At 37.3% G+C, this 23,881-nt stretch overlaps 1 protein-coding gene across 3 annotated transcripts in view; it reads right to left on the bottom strand.

Moving 5' to 3' along the window:
* LMBR1 (limb development membrane protein 1) overlaps positions 1-23,881 on the bottom strand; it is a 164,388-nt gene that overhangs the window by 76,040 nt on the left and 64,467 nt on the right. For all 3 annotated transcript variants that reach the window (XM_044246920.1, XM_044246918.1, XM_044246917.1), the window contains one exon: positions 18,848-18,951. In XM_044246920.1, coding sequence (XP_044102855.1) covers positions 18,848-18,951 — 104 coding nt within the window. The remainder of the gene's footprint in view (positions 1-18,847; positions 18,952-23,881) is intronic.

Here is a 23,881-nt window from a genome sequence, read left to right on the forward strand (position 1 = left end):
CTCTCTCTCTGCCTCTGCCTGCCGCTTTGCCTGCTTGAGATCTCTCTCTTTCCCTCTCTCTCTCTTTCTCTCTGAAAAATAAATAAATAAAATTTTAAAAAATGCAAAGACCTTATATTAAAAATTTTAAACATAATTCTAAATTCGGGAAAAAACTTTCGCAGTACACTACACTAGATTATCAGAACCACTTCATGGCCAGCTAGTGAAGAACCTTTCGTTCTGCTTCTTTTCCAATAATCTTTAGTATCAATCTCACAGAAGAGAAGAGATGGGAACTGATATCTACCAAGCTCCTACCAGCTCCTACTCCTTGCTTTACACACGCTCTTTGAATCTTCAGGATAAATCCGAAGGTAAACTGTATTAGAAATGAGGAAGCTTACATCCCAGAAAGTTAAACAATCTGCCTCCGGTCACCCCGTCGCAGTGAGCGAGCCGGCCCTCCCCGCGAACTCAGGTCTGTCAGCTCTCAGAGCCTGTGCTTTCCACCTCCTCACACAGTACAAAAATGAGACACCAAAGACAAACTGATGTGGAAACAGGGAGGCAGGGGAGAATGCTTAAAACATACTAAGACAAACCTCTAACATAGTAAAAGAAATAAAGGAAAACACATAAAAGCTTCTTTCACTAGAACATTAATTTTCAATTCCATAATAGCAAACTCATGCTGCGGTCAAATCCTCAGTCCCATAAGAAACTTCTAATACAACAGAAGTCAATATCTTACCATTTGTTTCATAAAACACCCACGCATAAACCCCAACAGATACAACAAAACAAAGATCAGTAGGGTTTTTATCACATTACTACAGCAAAACATACAAAATATTAAAGTGCAGAATATAACAAAGAGTGCCGCCACATTGCTTATGTGGCAAAGACGACATTCATACAAAAGCACTAAGAATTCCAAAATAGCACACAAAGCTTAGGGCTGTCTGCCCTCATTCCATTATCTCTCCCTGATTTCCACATCTCCCCCAGCTCTCAATAAAAGCAGCGTTGGGGGGGCACCTGGGTGGCTCAGTGGGTTAAGCCTCTGCCTTCGGCTCAGGTCATGATCCCAGAATCCTGGGATCCAGCCCTACATCGGGCTCTCCGCTCCACAGGGAGCCTATTTCCCCCTCTCTCTTTGCCTGCCTCTCTGCCTGCTTGTGATATCTGTCAAATAAATAGATAAAATCTTTTTTAAAAAAGTGGCTTTGGGTGGACAGGTGTGCATGCAGGTGTATTTTACAGTTTTCCACTGAAAACCAATAAACTGACACATCAGTTTTACATATCAGTTTCGATTTGGGTAATGTGAGCTCCTCACCAAGAAAAATAGCCTTTCACTCCTTCCTATTTGTAAACAATGACGGTCTGCTGTCTACTAGATACTAGTGCATATTCTACCCAACTTACAGGAACATCACACAACTACCTGGGCACCCATGTGGCCCTCCCAACAACACCCAAACTTCCACACCAACCTGGCCAAACATAACCACTAATTTGAACCGCCATGTTCGTCATTTATTTACTTTGATTTTTGATTGTGGTAACACACACGTAACACAAAGTTTAGCATTTTGAAGTGCACAGCTCTATAGCGTTAACTACTGGTTCACGCCGCTCTGCCGTCCCCGTCACCAGCCGTCCCCAGGACTCTTCCCACATTCTCCAACTGAAACTCTGCACCCATTAATAGTGACCCCCCATTCCTTCCTGCTCCTGCACCCAGCCCCTAGCCCTGACCATCCTATTTTCTGTCTCTATGAACTTGACCATTCTAAGGGCCCGCAGACAAGTGGAACCACAGCATTTACCTGGTCGCGACAGCCTCACCTCCCTCGGCATAATGCTCTCCAGCCTCACCCATGCTGCAGAATGTCTTTGATTTTTAAGATGAAATAACGTTCCATCGTAGATGCACACTACATTTTGTTTCTCTATTAATCCGCTGGTGGATACTTGCGTTGTTTCCACCTTTTGGCAATTCTAAATAATGCTGCCGGGAAAAGAAGTGTATAAAGGTCTGTGAGGGAAAGAGGAGGACAGCGGTGGAGTAGGAGGAGCCTGGGCGAGCTGGTGGCCAGAGGGGAGGCGGGTGGGACGGGAGGAGCAGGTGATGGGGAGGAGGGCGGCACTCGCTGTGCACAGCTGGGATATGGAAGGGTTTCACTTAGTTGTACACCTGAAACTGAGTAACTAACATCACTCTGTTAACCAACCAGAACTTGAATAAAGACTCTTATAAATGAATAAATGAATATCTGTGGAGTTCTCACTTTCCATTCTTTTGTGCATATACCCAGAGGTGGAACTGCTGGATCATAAGCAGTAATCCTATTTCAATTTCTTGAGCAACCACCACACTGTGTTCCACAGCGTCTACACAACCTTACATGCCCATCAACAGCGTTCATGCGTCTCGTTCTTGCTACACCCTTACCAATACTCGTTCTTGTTTGGGGGGTTGCAGTTGTTAGCCGCCAGCCTAATGCATGGGGAGAAATACCTCACTGTGGTTTTAATTTACATTTCCCCCAAAACTGGTACTATTGAGGCCTTTCATGTGCTTATTGGCCACATACGTGTTTTCTCTGGAGACACACCTATCCCAGTCCTCTGACCCTTTTTATTTGATAGAGTAAGTCCCGTTCTTCAAAACTGCTTTGGCCATTCTTGGCTCTCTGCTCCTCCATAAGAATTTTACTATCTGCTTATCACATTCTTTAAGATAACCAGTTGGAATTTTCTTTAGAATTGCACTGATTCGGGCGCCTGGGTGGCTCAGTGGGTTAAGCCACTGCCTTCGGCTCGGGTCATGATCTCAGGGTCCTGGGATCGAGTCCCGCATCGGGCTCTCTGCTCGGCGGGGAGCCTGCTTCCCTCTCTCTCTCTCTCTGCCTGCCTCTCCATCTACTTGTGATCTCTCTCTGTCAAATAAACAAATAAAATCTTTAAAAAAAAAATAGAATTGCATTGATTCTAAAAAATAATTTGAGAACTGTTATTCTTACCCATAAAAGAAAGCCTAAACACAGAATAACCTATCCATTTATTTAAGTCTCCTGTATCATCTTTCAATGAGATTTTTTGTTTCCATATATTATTTCCATAAAGATTCTACATATCATTTGTATGATTATTTCAAAATGCCTTATGCTATATTGCTACTATAAAAATGTTTAATTAGATTTTCTTTGTTGTTATTTATTAATTTTCTATTTTAATCTATATTAATTTTTCTATGTCAATCTTATATCCAGGTTCCTTGATAAATTTTCTTATTTGAAGTAATAATTTATTCTTAGATTCTATGGGCTTTTTCAACAGACAATATCATCTGTTAATTATATTTTGTTAACCTTTCAGTTTTTTCTTTTCTTGTCTAACTATACTACTAGTAAATCCGTAACAGTGTTATTATTAGAAATAAAGGATTTCAGATGGCATCCCAATTTTAGTATATGTGCTGCCGAAGCGAGCACTGGCATCCCAATTTCAAAATAAATACTTTCTACATTTTACCATTAGGTACAATGCCAGTTATGGACTTAGAGTAGATATATATCCATTATCAAGTTAAAAACGTTTGCTCAAATTCTTAGTTTGCTTTCTAATCATGAATGGGTTATTGATTTTGCTAAATGTGTTTTGTGTCTCTTTGGAAGCACTCAAATTATTTTTTTCTCATTTACTTTCCTAATATGAATTATAGTGCCATAGATTTTCTAATGTAAAGCCAATCTTGCATACCTGAAATAAAATTTTCTTTGATGATGATTTTTTACATACATGGCTGAATTCAGCTTAATATTTTTTGATTCACAAATAAAAATGGCCTATAGTGATCTTTTCTTATACAATCCTTGTCTACTTTCAGTATCAAGATTCTATCAGCCCCATAAAACTGTGAGTGTTCCATCTTCAAATCTCTGAACAAATCTGTATGAAACTGAAGCTATCTATTCTTTGACTTCTGGTAAAAATATCCTACAAACTGTCTGGACTTGATTTTTTAAAAATCAGAATGACTGTAGAACTTTCATTTCTGGCAATATTGAGAATAAGATAGGCTTAATTTCCTCTGCCAAAAAGTGTCTGAAATGCTAGAGCAAATATTTTTAAATCTCCCTGAAATCTTTTCTTTGTCGATTTATTCTGAGCAATACATTGAGTTTGGTAACCCTCACAGTGTTGGCTTTTCCCAGATGTCAGGTCATTTTCTGAATTCCTACTCATCTTTATACTTCAAGAGTTTTTTCCCTCCTGGTTCTCTTTATCACCTCCTGACTCTGGTGACAGCAGAACTACTAAGTGAATCTGGAAAGTAGATCTTAGATAGGCAGGATCTGGTTCTGAGTGATGGTCTCAATAGCCTGTATCTTGGTGGACACTTGTAAGTATTTACTGGGCACTCTACCACCAGAACCCCCATTTTCTATGTCAGCCTACAGTAAGTATTACAGCTGCTTGCTAACTGCAAGCAGGGTACTCTGAGTACCCTGGTCCTTTCTGTTCCTTACATCCTTTACCAGCAGAGCCAGATGGTTTGAATTTTTGTTAAGACCAGGTCAAAGAAGAATGTGAAAAACACAGATATACTCAGATAACTGGAAATGATAAAATCAATTTGCCAATAGATGCAAAACTAGATAGTACCCTATGGGACAACATAATAAAATGTTTGGAGCTATCTTTTATATAGAAAAGAAATCAATTCTATCAGACAAACTCTTTTTCATTGCTCTTACTTTCCTACAAGTTAGCTCTAACCCTAAAGAGATGTAAAATAGCCAAGTCAATAGAAAATCAAGCAAAGGTACACATCACCACGGTCTTCTACAAAGCTTAGGACTCCACTAACAGAACACCCAGCATCTCCTTTGCCCATTTCCAAGTCTTGGACAACTGCTCCTGGCACCAGAAAATTTATGTATGCAAAATAAATTATTAAAGTAAAAAGGATATAAAATATATGTACAAACTAATTATAATTACACAGTACTTCAAATACAAATATTGACAGGTAATTTGGAATGATATAAAGTGTAATGTCAGATTAACTGGCTTCCTATGAAATTTTTTAAATTAAAACTAAAATATTAATGAAAAAACAACAGAAGTCAAGATACACAGGATAATCAAAATCACCAGCCTCATGAGTATGCTTCATGCGAGCCCAATAAGACACAGGAAAAGTAAACATTCAGGATCCTACAATACAGATGCATTCAGGAAGGATATGTACATTTGTAGAAATCATCCTGGAATCTTGAGGATTTATGAACATCAGACTGGGAAAGATCTTCTTTGAACAGTAAGGCCATGAGTGGCTAAAACGTTTACAAAGCTAAAGAGGAAAGGCCAAAAGGAAAGACTGGGCCTCCATATTTGCTGACAAAATCAGAGCCATTTCAAGCAGAGACCACAAAACCTCCCAATCTGGAAAAAGGCCAAAGAATGTCCCCAAATTAACAATTAGCAAATTAATAATGTATTTCAGATAAAGGGCCAGTGAAATTAACAGGTAGAGAGAAAAGAGGAATCAGGGAGATTGGTTCAAGATGACGGATCATCACGGAAGTCAGGAAAAATATGTAACAAACAATCAATGAATCTGCACCATTCCTAGCAGCTGCAACAACACCAAGCATAGAGTAACTCACTGAATGAATTATGCTAGAAGATAAGACTGCCATCAGTAGACTAATAATGTTAAGAAATCCCTAAATGATAGAAAGTAGATGGCATTAAATCTACGGAGAAATTATAGACTAACAAAGGGAGAAATAAGTACTAAGAGCCATAAGCTTCTAGTCAAAAAGTCCTGGGTTCCTGGGTGGCTCAGTTGGTTGAGCGACTGCCTTCAGCTCAGGTCACCATTCTGGAGCCCCCGGAGAGTCTGCACTGGGCTCCCTGCTCAGCAGGGGTCTGCTTCTCCTGCTGACCTTCCTCCTCTCATGCTTCCTCACTCTTATTCTCTCTCTCTCAAATAAATAAATAAAATCTTTTATTTAAAAAGTACAAAAATTATAGATAAGAAATACAGGAAAATCAGAACACAGTAAAATATTTAAAAATAATAGATAAGAGTAATATTCTTATATAAATTGCCTTAGAACTGAATAATACAGAGAAAAATTAATTCAGATTCATTCTTTTAATCACCTCACAAAATTAACTACATAGATTAAAGTATTAGATCGTTGTAAAAACTCACAGAAAAGGGTAGCTAAAATAAGAAAGACTACATTATTCATTCTTGGCTTTGAGGGATGATAACACTTAATGAGCTAAACCAATATCAAATTACTAAGAAAGAATGTAATTTCAAAGTGTACAAAAGCTAGGACAAAATGAAACCAGGTTTTATTTAGGCCTGTTTATGTAATATTTATTGTCAAGTCCTGAATCACACAATTAATTTAAAGGCAATTAAACAGCATATGTCACAGTTAAATAGGACCAGGTCAAAAACATATATGGATTATGAATCTTGAATTATATTAAACAAACTTTCTAAAGTCAACTTTAATTATATGTTTATATAAACCATTTTTAACTAAAATTTATTTACAAATATCATATATTAAGTTAAAATGACAAAGTGATACATAATGCTTTGAAACAACTTTTGTGCTAATTTCTTATCTTGGGGTTTCCCAGCAGGTATTAAATACTGAACCCCAACCCCTAGGAGGTAAAGGCCTGTGGAGGAACTCTCAGGGGAGACTTCTGCCCAGAACTAAGGCTGACAGTACAGTCTTCCCCTATCAGTGGACAAAGGGTGTGAGTGTGTGAGTGTGTGTGTGTGAGTGTGTGTGTGTGTGTGTGTGTTAAATGAGGAGGCCCCTTTGCTAAATGCTAAAGGCCTTCACCAGGGCCTCAGTTCCATCTCCTCACCTCTATGCACCTGTGACTCTCCGTCACCAAGTAATAACTACCTCGCTGTCCCAACCAACACAGCCAGGGCATCACCTGCTCACTCACTGACATCACCTCCTCACTCAACACCATCCAGGTGTTGCACTACCTGTTCAGTTTGGTCTTTGGAGATTTTCCTGCTTTCCTGGAACTTATCTATGCATTTAATTATAGAGGGATTGGTTATGCAGTTAAATTTTTGGCTTGCTTCTATTTAACAGCGTAAGAAAATTCATGAGTTGACATCAAACATCATATAACTAGATCCAAACAAAGTCTTATATATAAAATACATAGACTAAAATTTCTCTATGCATTACAACTTACAATATTTTTTAAACTCTAATATCTTGAATTGTTTAAAAAACTATCTTTTATAACCTTCATATTTTATTTCTACATATTTAATTAAGAAAATATTTCAGGCAGTTCTTTGCAAATGTTTCTCAATAAATAACACTCCAGGCTCAAGTTGTCTATTTTTAATACATAAAAAGCCAAATTAGATAAAATTATTATTCCATTTCCTCTGGTTAGCATTAATTTTGAAGTTCCAGGGCCATCTTAATGTGCAGTACAGAATTTTTAATGAGGCAAATACCTTTACCACAACCCGGTAAGGATTTACGGGGTGGGTCTGCAGAATCATGATTTTTCTCATCATTAGTTTTATGCTCTTTATCCACATTGCACTTAAACCTCAGTGCCCCTTAGATTCATGGTATTTAAACAATCATTCATTATAGCACTAAATGATTAAGAATTTTTAGAAAAGAAAACACACGATGCTCAAAACCGCCACTGTGGTTTTTGAGGTTCACCTGAGCGACCCATCAGTCAAGTCCTGGAACCACGAGCACACGCCCTGGATCTCCACCAAAACCTGACAATCCCACCAAATACACATTCACAAGCTCTCGAAGTGTTTTAAGGAAAACTACATAAATTTATTGATTTTTTTAAAAAATAGAAATAGTAAGAGATATCTTTTTAGAATTACACTGCAGTAACCCTTCCTAATCTCTAGAAGGTTAGAGAACTATTTGATTAGTAAATATTAACATGGTAAAAAACACTCCGCAGAGTCTAGCAGTAGCTCTGCCATGGATTATGTCCCTGAAGTTTGCCAAGAAAACTTGGGCTTCAAGATATTCTCTATAAGAACATGCAACAACGGGGGCGCCTGGGTGGCTCAGTGGGTTAAAGCCTCTGCTTTTGGCTCAGGTCATGATCTCGGGGTCCTGAGATTGAGCCCCGCATCGGGCTCTCTGCTCAGCAGGGAGCCTGCTTCCCTTCCTCTCTCTGCCTGCCTCTCTGCCCACTTGTGATGTCTGTCTGTCAAATAAATAAATAAAATCTTTAAAAAAGAAAAAAAAAGAAACATGCAATAAAATTTGCCTTGGTAACTTCTCAAGATATTTAACAGATCAAATGAAATACATGAAAGCAGTTTAAAAGCAATAAAACACAAAGCAAGCCTTCAGATATTACCTTCAGTAATATCTGGCAGCAGGGAAAAAAGATGAGAGGGCCTATTCTTTGTAAGAATGAGATGTGGCACAGAAGATATTAGGTTAACAGTATTAACACTATTTTCAAGGTTTACTTTGACTTTTCATCAATTTCCGTCACAATTTTCTATTAACAATTTCTATCATGCTAGTAAACACCAGCACCTGTCTTCCTGCTTCTGAGACACTCCAACCCAGGAGACATGCTGGTCGGGCACTGACAGGCTGGGCCAAGAAGGAAGCTGGGAATGGAGCACTATGGGCAGAGGAAAGCTGAGCCGCTGAGCACATGGCCCTTGAAGGGCATGGCCAGGAAAAGGAAGATGCTCACCCCCTGGCAGGTGGTCAACATCCGGCCAAGCAGGCTGCAGTCAGGCTCCAGCACAGCGAGAGACCGGGAACCACCAGGCTTACCTAAGAGGCAAACACGGTGGTGACTGTGGGGCTCATTCCCAACTGCCAGCTAAAGAACAAGAATAAGGGTGGGGAGACAGGGTTTTGTAAACCAAGCCAAGGATGGTAAAGATTCTGTAAAGACTCACTCCATTAATGAAGAGCCTCATTATAATTTAACCTGGAGGTTCTGGACTAAAAGCCTAAACTGTACCAAAACAATGCAAACTCTCATGTCTTTTGTGTTGTGGTTCTAAAATGATTCTAAAAATAACATACCTGCATGATAACCATGCAGAAACCTATAACCAGCCCCCTCTGGAAAGGGGAGCATTGATGCATTTTTAGATCCTTCCTCTGACAAATCAATGGGACTTCATTTTTCCTCTATAAAAACTTTGTCTGCAATAGGCTAAGTATATATATTTGGGAAGACCATGGTAAATAAGTGAAAAAGACACACCTACAAACAATCCCAACAGAACTATAATCCCTATTGCAGGAGGAGGAAGCAGCTCACCACAAAGGAGCCCCACTGGAAAGACTTAAGGAGCCCCAGGAGGTAGCACTTGCAGACAGAGTCCACCAGGAAGTGAGATGAGGGCTTCCCGGCAGAACCGCCCAAGGAGACAGAGGCCATGGAAGCACCTAGAAAGGGCTGCACAAGGCGAGGAGTTCAGTGGGAAACAGCTTGGGGAACAGGGGAGCCTCCTGAAAAACCGGCCTAAAGGACAGATGTGAGCCAATCTCCAGAGTTGTAGATACAGTGTTACAGATGTTAGGCTTCATGTTGTTGGTTGTTAAAAACTATCAAAAGATTTCATGGAGGTGAGTTACAAGATATCATTAAGAAAACAATGCTGGGGGCGCCTGGGTGGCTCAGTGGGTTAGGCCGCTGCCTTCGGCTCGGGTCATGATCTCAGGGTCCTGGGATCGAGTCCCGCATCAGGCTCTCCGCTCAGCAGGGAGCCTGCTTCCCTCTCTCTCTTTCTCTCTCTCTGACTGCCTCTCTCTCCATCTACTTGTGATCTCTCTCTGTCAAATAAATAAATAAAATCTAAAAAAAAATAAAATAAAATAAAAATTAAAAAAAAGAAAACAATGCTGGAAGATAGCATGGAGGTTACACTGTACAGGAAGGAAACTGGAAGCAGAAAAGACAGCAGGACAATGGTTTATATAATCCAAGTAAAAAATGATGAAGCCTCAACTAAGGTAATGCCATAGAGAAGAGTAGAACATTCAGAACACTTATTCAGAAATTATTCATAGTTTTTAAGTTATCTAATGCACTAGGTTCTTATTACAACGTAAAGTACTTTATTATATCTCTTCTAATAAAAAAACAGAAGTATAATTCAATTCTGGGCACTTAAGAAGAAAACAAAAATTATCAAAAGATCAGAAAAACCTTTTTGATAACTCAAAAAAGCTTTAAAAAACTTTTAAGCCCTTCCCATGTCTGTTTTAAAAATCAACGGCTTATAATAAAAATTAATATTCATTAATTAATGTGTAAAGAGAAACATTAAATATCAAGTAATCCCAACTAAAATATGAAAGTATACAAGTAGTTAAATCTAGCATTCTAAACAACTTCAAATTTCTTCTCTGTGTTCTAAAAAAGATAATAGGAAATGTTTTCTATGAATTAGTCATTTCGGTACTTAATTCTAACTTTTTCTTCTGTTGATACAGCCTTATTTTTTCAGTTTTTGCCTACTGATCTTATTTTTAGATTAAGAATAAAAAGAATAAGTAAAAAGAAGAATAAAAAGAATATATGTGTGTGTGTGTGTGTGTATCTTATTTCTGATAATTCAGTGCTTTAAAAGTCAATTATTCCAAAACAGTAAGAACTTGCCTTTCTAGGTAAGAACTACTTTGCTTACCAGCTGTGCAAACCAATAAGTTTTTAAGTACTGTAACTGCTAATAACTTCAGTTTTAAAGAAAAGTAGGTATACCACAACTTCAAGTATTTCCTAATGTCAAAACCATCGAACAAGCCAATTGCCTTTATCTGATTATGCAACATTTATTTCTCAAACGAACGGGCCAAATAAATGGGTTGGTAAAGTAATATACCAAGTTTCAACTATATACTGGGAAATATTTCATAGAGATCATAAGATTAACATTTCATAATGCCGAATAAATTATTTTATAGACAAATAAATATGTTTAAACACCAAACAGAAGATTTTAATGGTCCAAACTCCAGTCTCACTGTGGACCTGTGAGCATGTGCCATAACGTGCCGTAACCAGGTAAAGCAATTTCATTCTAGTCAGCATGAAATTAGACATCAATTTTACTTTCAAATAAAGCTTATTCCAACCAGGGGTAGATAGTTTTCAAGTCCCCCTCAAGAAAAGTTTTGGAAAAGAGACTCTAATTGACAATGATTATTTCCATAAAGTTGTTTCATGAATGTTGGGCATAGTAGGGCCAATTTAATTAAGAGTTTAATTACTTTAAAATCTGAACCTGATTATTTTTTATTCCCTCCATACTAAAATTCTTCCTCATTTAACAAAGAGCCCCAAATTGTGAGACTTTAGTTAATAACTTAATCATCATATAAAATAAAGTTTGAAGTTTAGTTACCTATTAAACACAATACCTATGCTTTTTATGACTTACACTGTTACAATATAAAGCAGTTCCTATTCCAAAAAGGAAATAAATAAAGCTGACTATGTCAACTCCACTATAATTTCTTATATGTAGCTTTGCTATCGCAGGTAAAAAATGATCCTACACAAATCTTCCTGACGTTTCATTATCAACTGCCACGTAGCCCATACATTTAAGCACCTACTCATAAGTGGCGGCTCCTGGTAGGCGAGACCAACAAGATCCTGGGCAACCCTGCAGGAAGTACCGACAGCCCATTTTACAGACACGGACACTGAGACACATGCCTGTAGCCCTGCGTTAGTAAGGAGAAGAGTCAGGATTTAAGTCAGACAGTCTAAATGCCAAAGCTCACAATCTATCCACTATACTACTATGCAAAGAAAGAGAACATTTGGCGTTAGGGGAGAAATCTCTCATTTTTTGATAGATGGACAGAAAAATGAAAGTGCTATACAATGGTCCAATTCAACGCTCCTACCATCTCGAAGTATACGGGTACCAGTGATATCTTTTAGAAACACAGCTGCTATTTAACAGTAACAGTTATTGTTACTGAAATTATAATTTAGTTCCCTCCAATATGCAATTGTACTAAAAACAGCGACAAAATTAAGATCATTTCATGAACTAAATGATTTTTAATTCAAAATCTTTATAAACTCAAATAATTTTACATGAAACAAATGTTTTCTTTTCCTCAAAGTGATACTTTTATACATCTTTCTCTAAGATCTCACATGGCAAGCTTCAATGAATCACTACAATCACGCCTTTTACAGTAGATTGACAATTCTGAAAAGAACCCTGAGCATATCAACACTGCCAGAATCAAATGTTTTAAAAATAATCATCTTTATCCATGTTGTTTCTATGGAAAACAAGGAAGGCTCCCAAGAGAGGGAGGGCAGAGGAATTCTATTAATAAATTGCCGAATGATTTTTTTTTCTTGAAGGTGTTGGGAAAATCAAATTAACACATAACAATAGTTAGTGAGATATGACTCCATTTTCTGTAATAAACACCAAGATCAAAACGCACCCAAGGTAAATTTCCTTGCAAGTCTCCCAGCAGGGGTTTTCCTTCTTGTACGTGATTTCCTCTCACCCACAAAAACCAGGCCAAATACGCGCATGTGCCGCTAACACTAAGCAGCACTTCCTTATTCATCATGTCCAACAATTTATGGATGATCAGTGGCAAAAACGAGCAAAAATAATGAAAGAATGCAATGAAAGCTCCCTGAGACCGAGCTGGACTTCCTACTCATTTCTGTGTCTCTTTCAGATGCAGGCCTGATACAAATTAGCCACTGGGGGGAAAAAGTCGTCTGGTCATAAAATACAGTACAAGGTCACTTTTATGTAAGTTTGCCAAAAGGGACATAAACCAGGACAATTTCACACTGTGACACAGGATAGAAACATATTAAAACAATCTCTGTTCCTCCTCCATTGTGCTGTCACAGTGCTCAGCTTTATAGGCCTTCCCGGCACCAGCGCCGGGCTCTTCGCTTCCACCTGGTCAGTCTAATTAATTAAGAAAGGAAGTTACCTCAAATTCTGTACTTTTTGCTTTTATTATCAAGCACTTCGTTTGAAGTTATAGGAGTTAACCTCTTAATCCTACAGACCGTGTGCTATGTTCTGGACATTTGGGGATGTCTGGATAGCTTGGATAATTGGTCAGGATGTTGCTGTCGCTTATGTTAAATTTTATGCCAAGACTTCAAATCAAAGATAGGCATTAAGGTGAGGCACAATATAAAATTACTCCCAGAAACATCTTTGCTTTGTGAATTAATCTGCCATTGATTATATTTTTTCACTTCCATTAAATTGTTGAATTTCTGCCTCATAACATCTGAACTCAAAGTAAGATGTTAAAATATAATATGAAATAAATATATTCCTAACTCCTACTTCACCTCTAGCCAGAGGTTAGATTTTCAGAGTTTACAAAGCAATCAGCAAACATCTTCTGACATCATTCCACATAATCTAGAGGTCTCTCTGAGGCAGAATGGGAAGAAAAAAACCACACAGCTGATTCGAGGTATGACAGGAACAGCAATGCTGTCGGCCCCGATACCCTGGTACCCCGATACCCTGGTGCTCTGAGTGACCAAGATTAAAAAAAAGAGGAGAAAGCATCTCCACCACAAAACACAACACCCAGCAGATATAACCTTTTTATCAGAACTGAAACAAACATTAAGATGCAAGCATGGGATCGGGTTCAAACACACATGAACATATATAAATCTGGACGCAATACATAGAGGGAACTACAAAATAATATAAATTTGATAAATATTTAAGCACTAACAATAAGAGTTCTAAGTTCAGTTCTTACTTAAAAAATGTCTTGCTTTATGAAAAGCATTTCCATTCCCTTACCCTTAGGAATATAAAGAATGGGAATAGTGAGGAGATGGTCCTAATAAAATAGAAACATGCACCATGGTAAGGAGAGAGAAGAAAGGCTTGTTTAAGGCCCTTAAAAGGACATGGCCAACCCCCCAGGCCTAAAATGTCCTGTTTGAATTAACATAGTGGTTTAATTAAAAACTAAGTAGAGAATTCTGCTTAATTTGATTTTCAATTCAAGCTCTGCATCCGCCCATGGCTAGTGGCCAATTTCCGCGTCTCGGCACAATATGCAAGGGGCGGTTTTAAAATCGATTGCCCGGGGGACTCAATGGGAGTATGGTGGAGCCATGAGCCATTTAGGGACCCCACCGGACTTAGACATAGTAAAACAGCACCGGGAGGGTGGTCAAAGGAATAAAAAAGAAATTTAACTTAACCATATTTCAAGTTTGTCATTACTCAAATAATTGTGCTGAATTTACCAATTAGAAGTGTTTTCTAAGCCCTCTTCAATAGCCCTTCAGAACTAGATATGTCTAAAGCCAATGAGCAAAGAGCTTTAAAGGATATACACTTATTTGTGGAGCATAACAAATAGCACGGAGGACAAGGGGAGATGGAGAGGAGAAGGGAGCGGAGGGAAATTGGAAGGGGAGGTGAACCATGAGAGACTATGGACTCTGAAAAACAATCTGAGGGGTTTGAAGGGGCGGGGGGGCGGGAGGTCGGGGTACCAGGTGGTGGGTATTATGGAGGGCACGGATTGCATGGAGCACTGGGTGTGGTGCAAAAATAATGAATATTGTTACGCTGAAAAGAAATAAAAAAATAATAATAATTTAAAAAAAATAAAAAGGATATAGACAAAGGAATATACTCTTGCTAGTCAGCTAAGTAAAACATGTCAATGACTGTGATGCATTCACTTCAATGAGGCAACAATTAAAGTCTGGGGTCCAGTCTACAATATTGTGTAAAGAACTACAGATCTTAACAAACATGATGTAAAATCTGCACAAGTCAACTCCTAGGATCATATATTAGGAAAACCATGAAAGGCTTAAACATATACTTTACACATTAAGACTTAACCATGCAATGTTAATAACCCTTGCAGCTTTCAAATAATTGATGTTAAAACTGAAAAACATGAATTTTTACAATTATATGTCATGATTACCTTAATCTTAAAGCTTTCCAAACAATTCTAACAGGGTCTAGAATGCACCTTATCTTCAAGGTGATTTTGCTTCAGTCCATGACATTTCAAAATGGGAAAAATAATTTGTAACCTTAAAATAGCCCAAGATAATAGGTGAATAATTAAGAACTGACTGTACTGTATTCAGCTGCTTTCTGGTGATCCCACAGAACATTCACTGGCGAAATGCACTAAGCTCTAGAATGATGGCGCTAATAGCGAACATATCCTGGGCTATGTCTTTTGCATGAATATTGTCCTCTCATTTAATCCTTTACATAATACAGTAAGGTAACAACCATTACTATACTCATTTTACAGAAAGAAAATGTGAGGTCCAGATGAAAAAACTAGCCCAGGCCGTGAGACTCAAAGGGCAAATTTTCTCACATTAGCACCCATCCCTCCCATCTGTCTGCCACAGGCCCCTTCTCCTCCGTGCACAAAGAGCAGAATCATTCTGCCTCTTCTGCCTCCAGGCTACAGCCCCATTTTCCCTTCCCTCCTCTGAAAGCTTTAAAGACCAAGTTCTTTCATTTGGTTCCTACAACTCCCAATCATTGTCCAATGACAAGTGACAAGTCAGACAAGTGGTACCAACTATCCCCAGCCGTCCCCTTGCCCTCCTTTCAATCCTTTGCTGAGCTGGGGAACCACCTGGCCTGGCCAAGCTGACTATGCCTCGAACACATCAGTCCTCTCTGAGATCATGAAATGGAGCTGGTGATCTTGAGGGATTCAGAGGAGACCAACATAGTCAAAGATGTGCTTAGAAAAGAATACTGTTTTAAGTGTGTATGGACAGACTAGATGTAAAAAAAAAAAAAAGAAAGAGGAAAGAATGCTGCACAATTGTAGGTGTGAAGTATCTTCAGTTACCTTCTTGCGTCCCTCCTCAAGCTGCTTCTCCCCTTGGACCTTAGTCTCCATGGGGGAACAAGAGAACAGGGACATATCACTGGGGTTTCTGTCAGGTTTTTTTTTATTCTAGAGATGGTAATTCTGTTCCAGTAAATGTAGCCAAGACCTTCTTCTAGTTGGTTAGTTCACAACAAGGGAGGAAACCAATTTGGAGACAAGGAGTCTGTCCACATTACAAACTGTTTTTTTAAAAAAATAACCTATTTAACTAAAAACTAGAATTTTGTAAAGAGTATAAATTAGGTAGAGGCAGCATGTATCTACTTTCAAATATGAAAAGAGAGCTAACACTGAGCTTTACCAGTTGTTTCTGTACTTAGTAAGATTACACAGGAGGGGGAGACAGGACGAAAGACCAATTTGCATATTTAAAGCAAACATCAACACAGCAACGTTGGCGACATATGTTGCAACACTCTGTTTAACGGGAGTAGGTGTGTGATTGATTCAGTACGGTGCTATCGCTACAAAACAGCGTTTCACATTGTCTGGTACGTGCACTCCCTTCCCTTAGTGACATATGTTTAAACTCCGACATGTGTATTTATCTCTATACTTAAATAAAACAGTAGTTGCAAAAATCTTTTTCAAAAATCTTTTGCCAACTCCCTGTTATCTATAGCACAAAATCCAAACTAACTGGCAGAGCATTCAAGGCCTCCCAGATGTGACCCCAACAAGATTCCATGAACCCTGATCTCTGACCAATTCTGTTCTATAGCTAAGTGCCAGCCATTCCCTCAATCCAGGCAGAATCTATGCCTTTGCTCAAGCCTGGAATGCCACGCTCCAGCAGAAGCCTATTCATTCCTTCAAGTCTTAGCTCAAGTGCAGGGGGACCCCTCCCGTGAAGCCTCCCCAGTTTCCTATGCAAATCATGACTTTACTCCTTCCAGTGCCTCCCATCACAGCGGGCTGCATGAAGTTCATCACTACTACATCCCATTTGATTGCAACTCTTTCTCCGATCTCTGGAAGGGAGGAGCCCTGGCTTTTCATTTCTGTCCCAGCAAGGTCCTATAGTAGCATAATTACTTCCTAGTAGGTGCTTCGTAAAACTCTGTTGAATGAATGAATATCCATCAAAAGCTTTGGCTCTAAAATTATACAGAAATCACTTTCTCAAGTGTCTCCTATGCTGTCACTTCTTGGTGTTCATTCTTTCCAGCCCTCTTTAACACATTATTTTACATCCCATTCTTCCAGAAACCCTGTCTTCTGGCTTCCACAAAACCACACTCCTTTGCTCCCCTGCTTTCTCACAGGACCTGCTCAGCAGCCTCTCTGCTTCCTTCCTCTGGAAGCAGCCACAGAGTAGTTCTCTTTTCTGTTCCAGCCCCATTTGTCCTTGGCCGCCTCATCCACTTGGGCAGCCTCAATAAACTCCAGTGTTGACATGTGAAGATCAACCACTCTGGGTGGTTATAACCACAAGGTTTTAGTACCCGTTCTGGAATTGTACATATGTGGCCCTTAGACAACTTAATAACATCTAATATATTTGGACCTCAGTTTTCTCCTTATAAAAGGAAGGTCTGCACTACATCCCATTCAGCAAAACTCCTATAATTTCTTTAAGAAGTCTTAAGCAAAGAGCTTTTTAAACTGAAACTACACAATTCTTTCACATTATACAGATGACTTAAATAATTCAGATATACTATGATAAAAAACAATTCCAGTATATCAAAGCCAGTTTTCTCAATGTCAGGTCTGACTACCAAATACAACCATCCATTCTGATCTCAGGACACTTATTATATATGAAATCAACTCTGACTTTTCAGGTTCAAACTATTCAAGTATGGAGTAATATCTAGAAAGCAAGAAGGTACATCCGCTAAAACAATACCCTATCACCTCTCAGTGACTCTTTCCTGGAATCCTTCAACAAAAGGACCTAAAAAGTACTGTACTTAAGGTTTAAAATCAGAAGACTTGCAAAATGTGAGACTAAACAATTTCACTGCTAAGTACCTACAAAAAGTTATATGAAATAAAAAGTCATAAAAATTCAGTTTACAGCTTCCCTTGCCACATGTATTGAGCTGGCATTAGAGTATTGTTCAACAGTAAGACACACAGGCATACCTTCACTTCACATAGCACAATACAAATAGAACTAACAACTAAAAAGGTGTAATGTGTCCATAAATAAACTGTAACTCGGACCTCATTTTTGCCAAAAAGTATTAACTATTTAAATCTTTGTATTATATTCCATATGGTTATATGGTTAACCATTGCTATATGGTTATAGCAAAGACCCCCACAAGCCATAAACAGGAACATCGTTTGTTTCACTTTAAAATGTTATTTTCAAAGACAGATGAAGTTATTACCACTGATACAGTCTGGACTGATTGTTTAAGATGCTCTTGCAAAGTCTCCTGTTAGGCTCACTTTTAACCTCTCACATTCACTAAGATCAGTAACTCACAGTATCTTGAGAATCTGACAATCTACAGGGCATGTTTGATTTTATAATATGCTACTCTCCCGAAAATACGACATATAAAATAACTTCTACATCAAAATATGGTTTAATATTTTGAGAATTTCACGTCCTACTTTACACTAAATGCACGAGAGCCTACAGAAGGAAGGACGGCTATCTTATCAGCTTTATTCTCTACAAATACTCCAAGTTTACAGGTACTATAAAAACCTTCAAAGGTCAAAAGATGACTTCCTCCCTATGGAACAAAATCATTCAACATGCAATATTATTAACATTATTGTCAACATGATTAATATTAATAAGATGTCATTATTACTAATTAAACTTTTTATATTTCAAATGGTTGTTCAAGCCTGTTTTTACTAGTTCAACATGAGTGACATATACTTCTTTTGAAAAATTTAATTCCAAAATATGATTCACTTACCTTTTTCAGGCCAGCAAAACCTTCTGATTCCAGAAAGAAAAAGGCAAAGGGCATCAACACAAATAAACAAAGGTTGGAAAAGAGAGAAGCAAGATTCCACAAGCCTATAGGGAGGTAGCAAAAAAAAGAATAAAAAGATTAGAGACAGGCCTTCTCAAAAAAAATTACTACGCTAAATTATGATATTAGTCAAAGAGCTATACTTTTTAATAATAAAAATAAACATAAACTTGAAGACAGTGCCTAACAAATCACCTGAACTTACAAATGAGAAGATAATTACACATCCAAGTTTCTGTAACTTTGTAGCTTGTACCCATTAGGAAAAACCAATGTAGAAACTAGAAATATTTTTCTCCATGCCCTAAAACAAATTCACTGAAGATATGACAAATGCAGAGATCCAAGACAGAGTCTCTTTAGATATACTGGCATCTGAATATTTAAATTAGAGCCACTAGCATTTATTGAGCACTTAATAAATGCCAGATACTCTACTAGACATTTTACATGCACAGTATCATTTAATTTAAGCCCAAGCAAAATAAGTCAATCAGAGATAGACAATTATATGATCTCCCTGATATGAGGAATTTGAGAGGCAGGGCGGGGGCATCATGGGTGGGAAAATGAAACAAGATGGGATGGGAGAGGGAGACAAACCATAAGAGACTCAATCTCAGAAAACAAACTGAGGGTTGTTGGGGGGTGGGATAGGATGGCTGGCTTATAGACATTGGGGAACGTATGTGCTATGGTGAGTGCTGTGGATTATGTAAGCCTGATGATCCACAGACCTGTACCCCTGGGGCAAATAATACATTATATGTTAATAAAAACAAATAAATATTTAATTTAAGCCTACTAAAAACACTAAAAGTAATAATTAGCACTTCTTGGGTCCTTCTGTGCCAAGCACTATTCCGAGTGATTTACCAGTATTATATGAACTCGTGTATTCCTCACAGGAATCCCCCAACAAGACAGAGGCATAGGCTGGCTATGTAACTTAGCCAAGGTTGTAGAGTCTGCCAGTGACAGAGTTAACTCCTGGGATTTTTAAAAATCACTATATCATAGAAGGTTAAGTAAGCAATTCTAAGTGGGAAGGAAAATATAAGAAAGGCAGACAAGTTCGTATCACCTTTTGGCACATTCTGTACTCTTATAAAACCACAATAAAGAGCTACTAAAATGATAATAAATAGATTTAGGAAAAGACTAAGTCTATCTTTGGGATTATGTTTGGCCAAACTTCTTACACCTTTTATAGGTAAAACACTCAAATTTAAAAACGATTTTCAAAATAATACCTGTAATACTTACAAAATCAAGAGTTAAAGACAAAATTATGCTAAGTATAAATTCAATCTATCACATGCACTTATCACTCAGTGCTTTGGAAAATGGGCAAGAAGTGTTCTTTCAAAGCCCCTATTTAGAAGGCAGTGTTCCAAGCACAAGAGACAGAAGAACGAACAAAACCTTTGTTTTAACCAAAATATGGTACGAGGAGTCTTTTCCGTTTCAGCCATTCTAACAGGTGTATAGTGGTATCTCTTTACTGTTTAAATTTGCATTTCCCTAAATCAATAAAAAATAACATGAACATCTTCATGAACTTGTCTGCCACCCATATGTATCTTCTTTGGTGAAAAATCCCTTCAAGTCTGTTGCCCATTTTTCATTAGGCGTTTGTTTACTTACTGTTGAGTTTGGCAAGTTTTTTTACATAAGCTGAATACAAGTCCTTCATCAGGTATATAATTAGCAGATATTTTCTCCCCATCTGTAGATTGTCTTTTCATCTACCTTTTTAACAAGTATCTTCCAAAGAACAAAATTTCTTGATTTTGACAAAGTCCAATTTACCAATTTTTTCTTTTACAGATCATCTTTCCCAAGAAATTATGGTCTATTCCAGTAATACTAATACTTTCTCCTATGTTTCCTTCAACAAGGGCTACAGTTTTAAGATCTACATTTATATCTATGATCCCTTTGAGTCACCTTTTGTATTTGGTGCCAGGTATGGACTGAAGTTCATTTTTTTCCCTATGACTATCCAATCGCTCCAACACCATTTGTAGAAAAGAATGCTCTTTTTCTGCCAAATTGCCTTTGCACCTTCACTGAAAGTAAACTGACAGTATATGTGTAGATATATTCCTGGATCCTCTATTCCATTGAGTCAATCTATATAGCTTTATGCTGATACCACACCATCATGATTACATGGCCTTAAAATTTAAGTTTTTGAGTTGGGTAGTAAGTCTTCCAATTTTGTTTGCTTTCGAAGCTGTTTTGGCTATGCTAAGTCCTTTGAATTCCCATCTCAATTTCAGATCAGCTTTTCAATTTCTACCAAAAAAGGGGGGGGGGGGAACCCTTCTGGGATTTTCAATGAGACTGCATTAAATTGGTAGACCAATCTGGAGAAAACTGACATCTTAACATTGTCTTTTTATCCATGAACATGGTATATCTCTCCATTTATTGTGGCATTCTTTATTTTTATCAGCAGTGTTTTATAATATATAGTATATATGTCCCTCACATCCCTAAGTATAACATGTTTCTGATACTACTATATACAAGTGGCATTGCTTTTTTTTTAAATCAATGTCCATTTATTCATTGCAAGTATACAGAAATACAGTTGAGTTTTGTATATTTATTGTGTATCCTGCAACCTTGCAAATTCATTAATTGGTTCTAAGAGCTTCTTAATAAGAGACTCTACCACAATTTCTATATAGACAACCAAATCATCTGTTAGTAGAGACAGTTTCACTTTTTCCTTTCCAACCTTAATGTTCTTTATTTTCTAAAAATCACCAGAACAATGTTGGATAGAAGTGGTGAGGGGACATCTTTACCTTGTTTCTATTCCCAGGGAAAAGTCTTTCATTAAGCATAATGTTACCTGTAGGGTTTTCACAGATGCTCTTTATTAGGTTGAAGAAATTCCCTTTCATGCCTAATTTGCTGAGAGATTTTATCAAGAATGGATGTTGAATTTTTCTTCTGATATTTCTGCATGTATTGTGGTGACTTTTCTTTTTTAGGGTTTGAATATAGTAATTACATTCATTGATTTGTCAAAAATTATAATGTATTATTCTTTTTATATATTGCTATATTTGATTTGCTAAATTTTGCTTAGAATTTATATGCATAACTCTCTTTTCCTGTAATGTCTGCCTGGTTCTGGAACAAGGTAATGCTAGGCACCATGAATTAGGAAGTATTCCTTCACTTCCAATTTTCTAAAAGAGTCTGTGTAGAACTGGTATTGCTTCTTCCTTAAATATTTAATAGAACTGAGAGTGAATTCTTCTTGGCCTACAGTTTTATTTGTAAGAACATTTGTAAAATTTCTACATTTGTGAGACTTCAGTAGTTTTTGCCTTCCAAATTTTCCCATTTCTCTAAGGTGCTGTATTGACATAAAGGTGTTCACAATGTGCACTAATTATCCTTTCAATACCTGTAGAATCCATAATGATGTCACCTCTTTCATTCCTCTTATTAGTAATTGGTGTCGTCTCTTTTATTTTTGCTAATCAACCTGACTGCAGCTTTATTATTTTATTGATCTTCTCACTTTCTCTGTATTTTCTGTTTTCTATTTCACTGATTTTTCATCTTATCTTTTTTTTATTTCCAATCTTCTTAATTTGGTATTCATTTGCTCTCCTCTTCCTGTTTTCTTAAGGTAGGAATTATGGGCACTGATTTAAGAACTTTTTTCTTTTCTAAAATAGACATTTTAGTGCTATAAATTTTCAAATGTTTTATTTTTATTTTCATTTAGTTCAAAGTACTTTCAAATTCCCCTTCTAATTTCTTCTTTGACTTATTAGTTATTTAGTTACCAAATAATTGAGGGATTTTCTAAGTATGTTTCTGCCACTGGTTTCCCATTTAATTTCATTAAAAGACATATCTTGTATGTCTTAAATTCTTCTAAAAGAATTGAGATTTACACAAAACAAAGGGTTTTGTGGGGTTAGGGGGGTCGGGAGAGGGTGGTGGGGTTATGGACACTGGGGAAGGTATGTGCTATGGTGAGTGCTGTGAAATGTGTAAACCTGGTGATTCACAGACCTGTACCCCTGGGGCTAATAATACATTATATGTTTATATAAAAAAATTAAAAATTAAATAAAAAAGAATTGAGATTTATTTTATGGCACAGAATATGGTCTCTCTTAGCAAATGTGCCTAGTAGACTAAAAGAATGTATATTCTACTGGTGTTGGGCAGAGTGGTCTATAAATACAAAGTAGGCCAAATTGGGGTCACCTGGGTGGCTCAGTTGCCAAGTGAATGCCTTGGGCTCATGTCATAGTCCCAGGGTCCTGGGATTAAGCCCCACATCAGGCTCCCTGCTCAGGAGGAACCCTGCTTCTCCCTCTCCCTCTGCTTGCTGCTCCCCCTGCTTGTATTCCTTCTCTGGCTGTGGCTCTCTCTGTCAAATAAATAAATAAAATCTGAAAACATAAATAAATTAGGTCAAGTTAGTTAAGAATGTTATTCAAATCGTCTATCTTGTTAATTTTCTTAATTTGTTCCATCAATTATTAAAAAGAAGATATTGGTAAATCTGAATAGAACTGTGATTTTGCTAAGTTTTCTTACTCTAATTTGTATTTTTTACTTACTCTAATTTGTATCTAATTTAATTGATTTCTCTAATCTTTTGCTTCATGTATTTAATAGCTACTTATTAGGTAGATAAAATGTTTATTATGTTTTGATGAATTAAGTCCTTCATCATTATGAAATGATCTTATTTATGCCTAGCAAAACCGATACCCTTTTCTAATAATAATATACCTACTCCAACTTTCTTTTTATTAGGATTAGCATGGCATACCTTTTTTCTGCTATTGCTCTAAACACATTTGTGTCTGTATATTTAAAATGAGTTTACTGTAGGCCCCCCTATACTTGAGTCCTCCTTTTTATTTAATCTGATAATCTCTGCCTTTATTAAAACGTTTATTTATTTATTTTTAAGTAATCTCT

This window comes from Neovison vison, chromosome 4, assembly GCF_020171115.1.
Source record: "Neovison vison isolate M4711 chromosome 4, ASM_NN_V1, whole genome shotgun sequence".
Lineage (NCBI taxonomy): Eukaryota > Metazoa > Chordata > Mammalia > Carnivora > Mustelidae > Neogale > Neogale vison.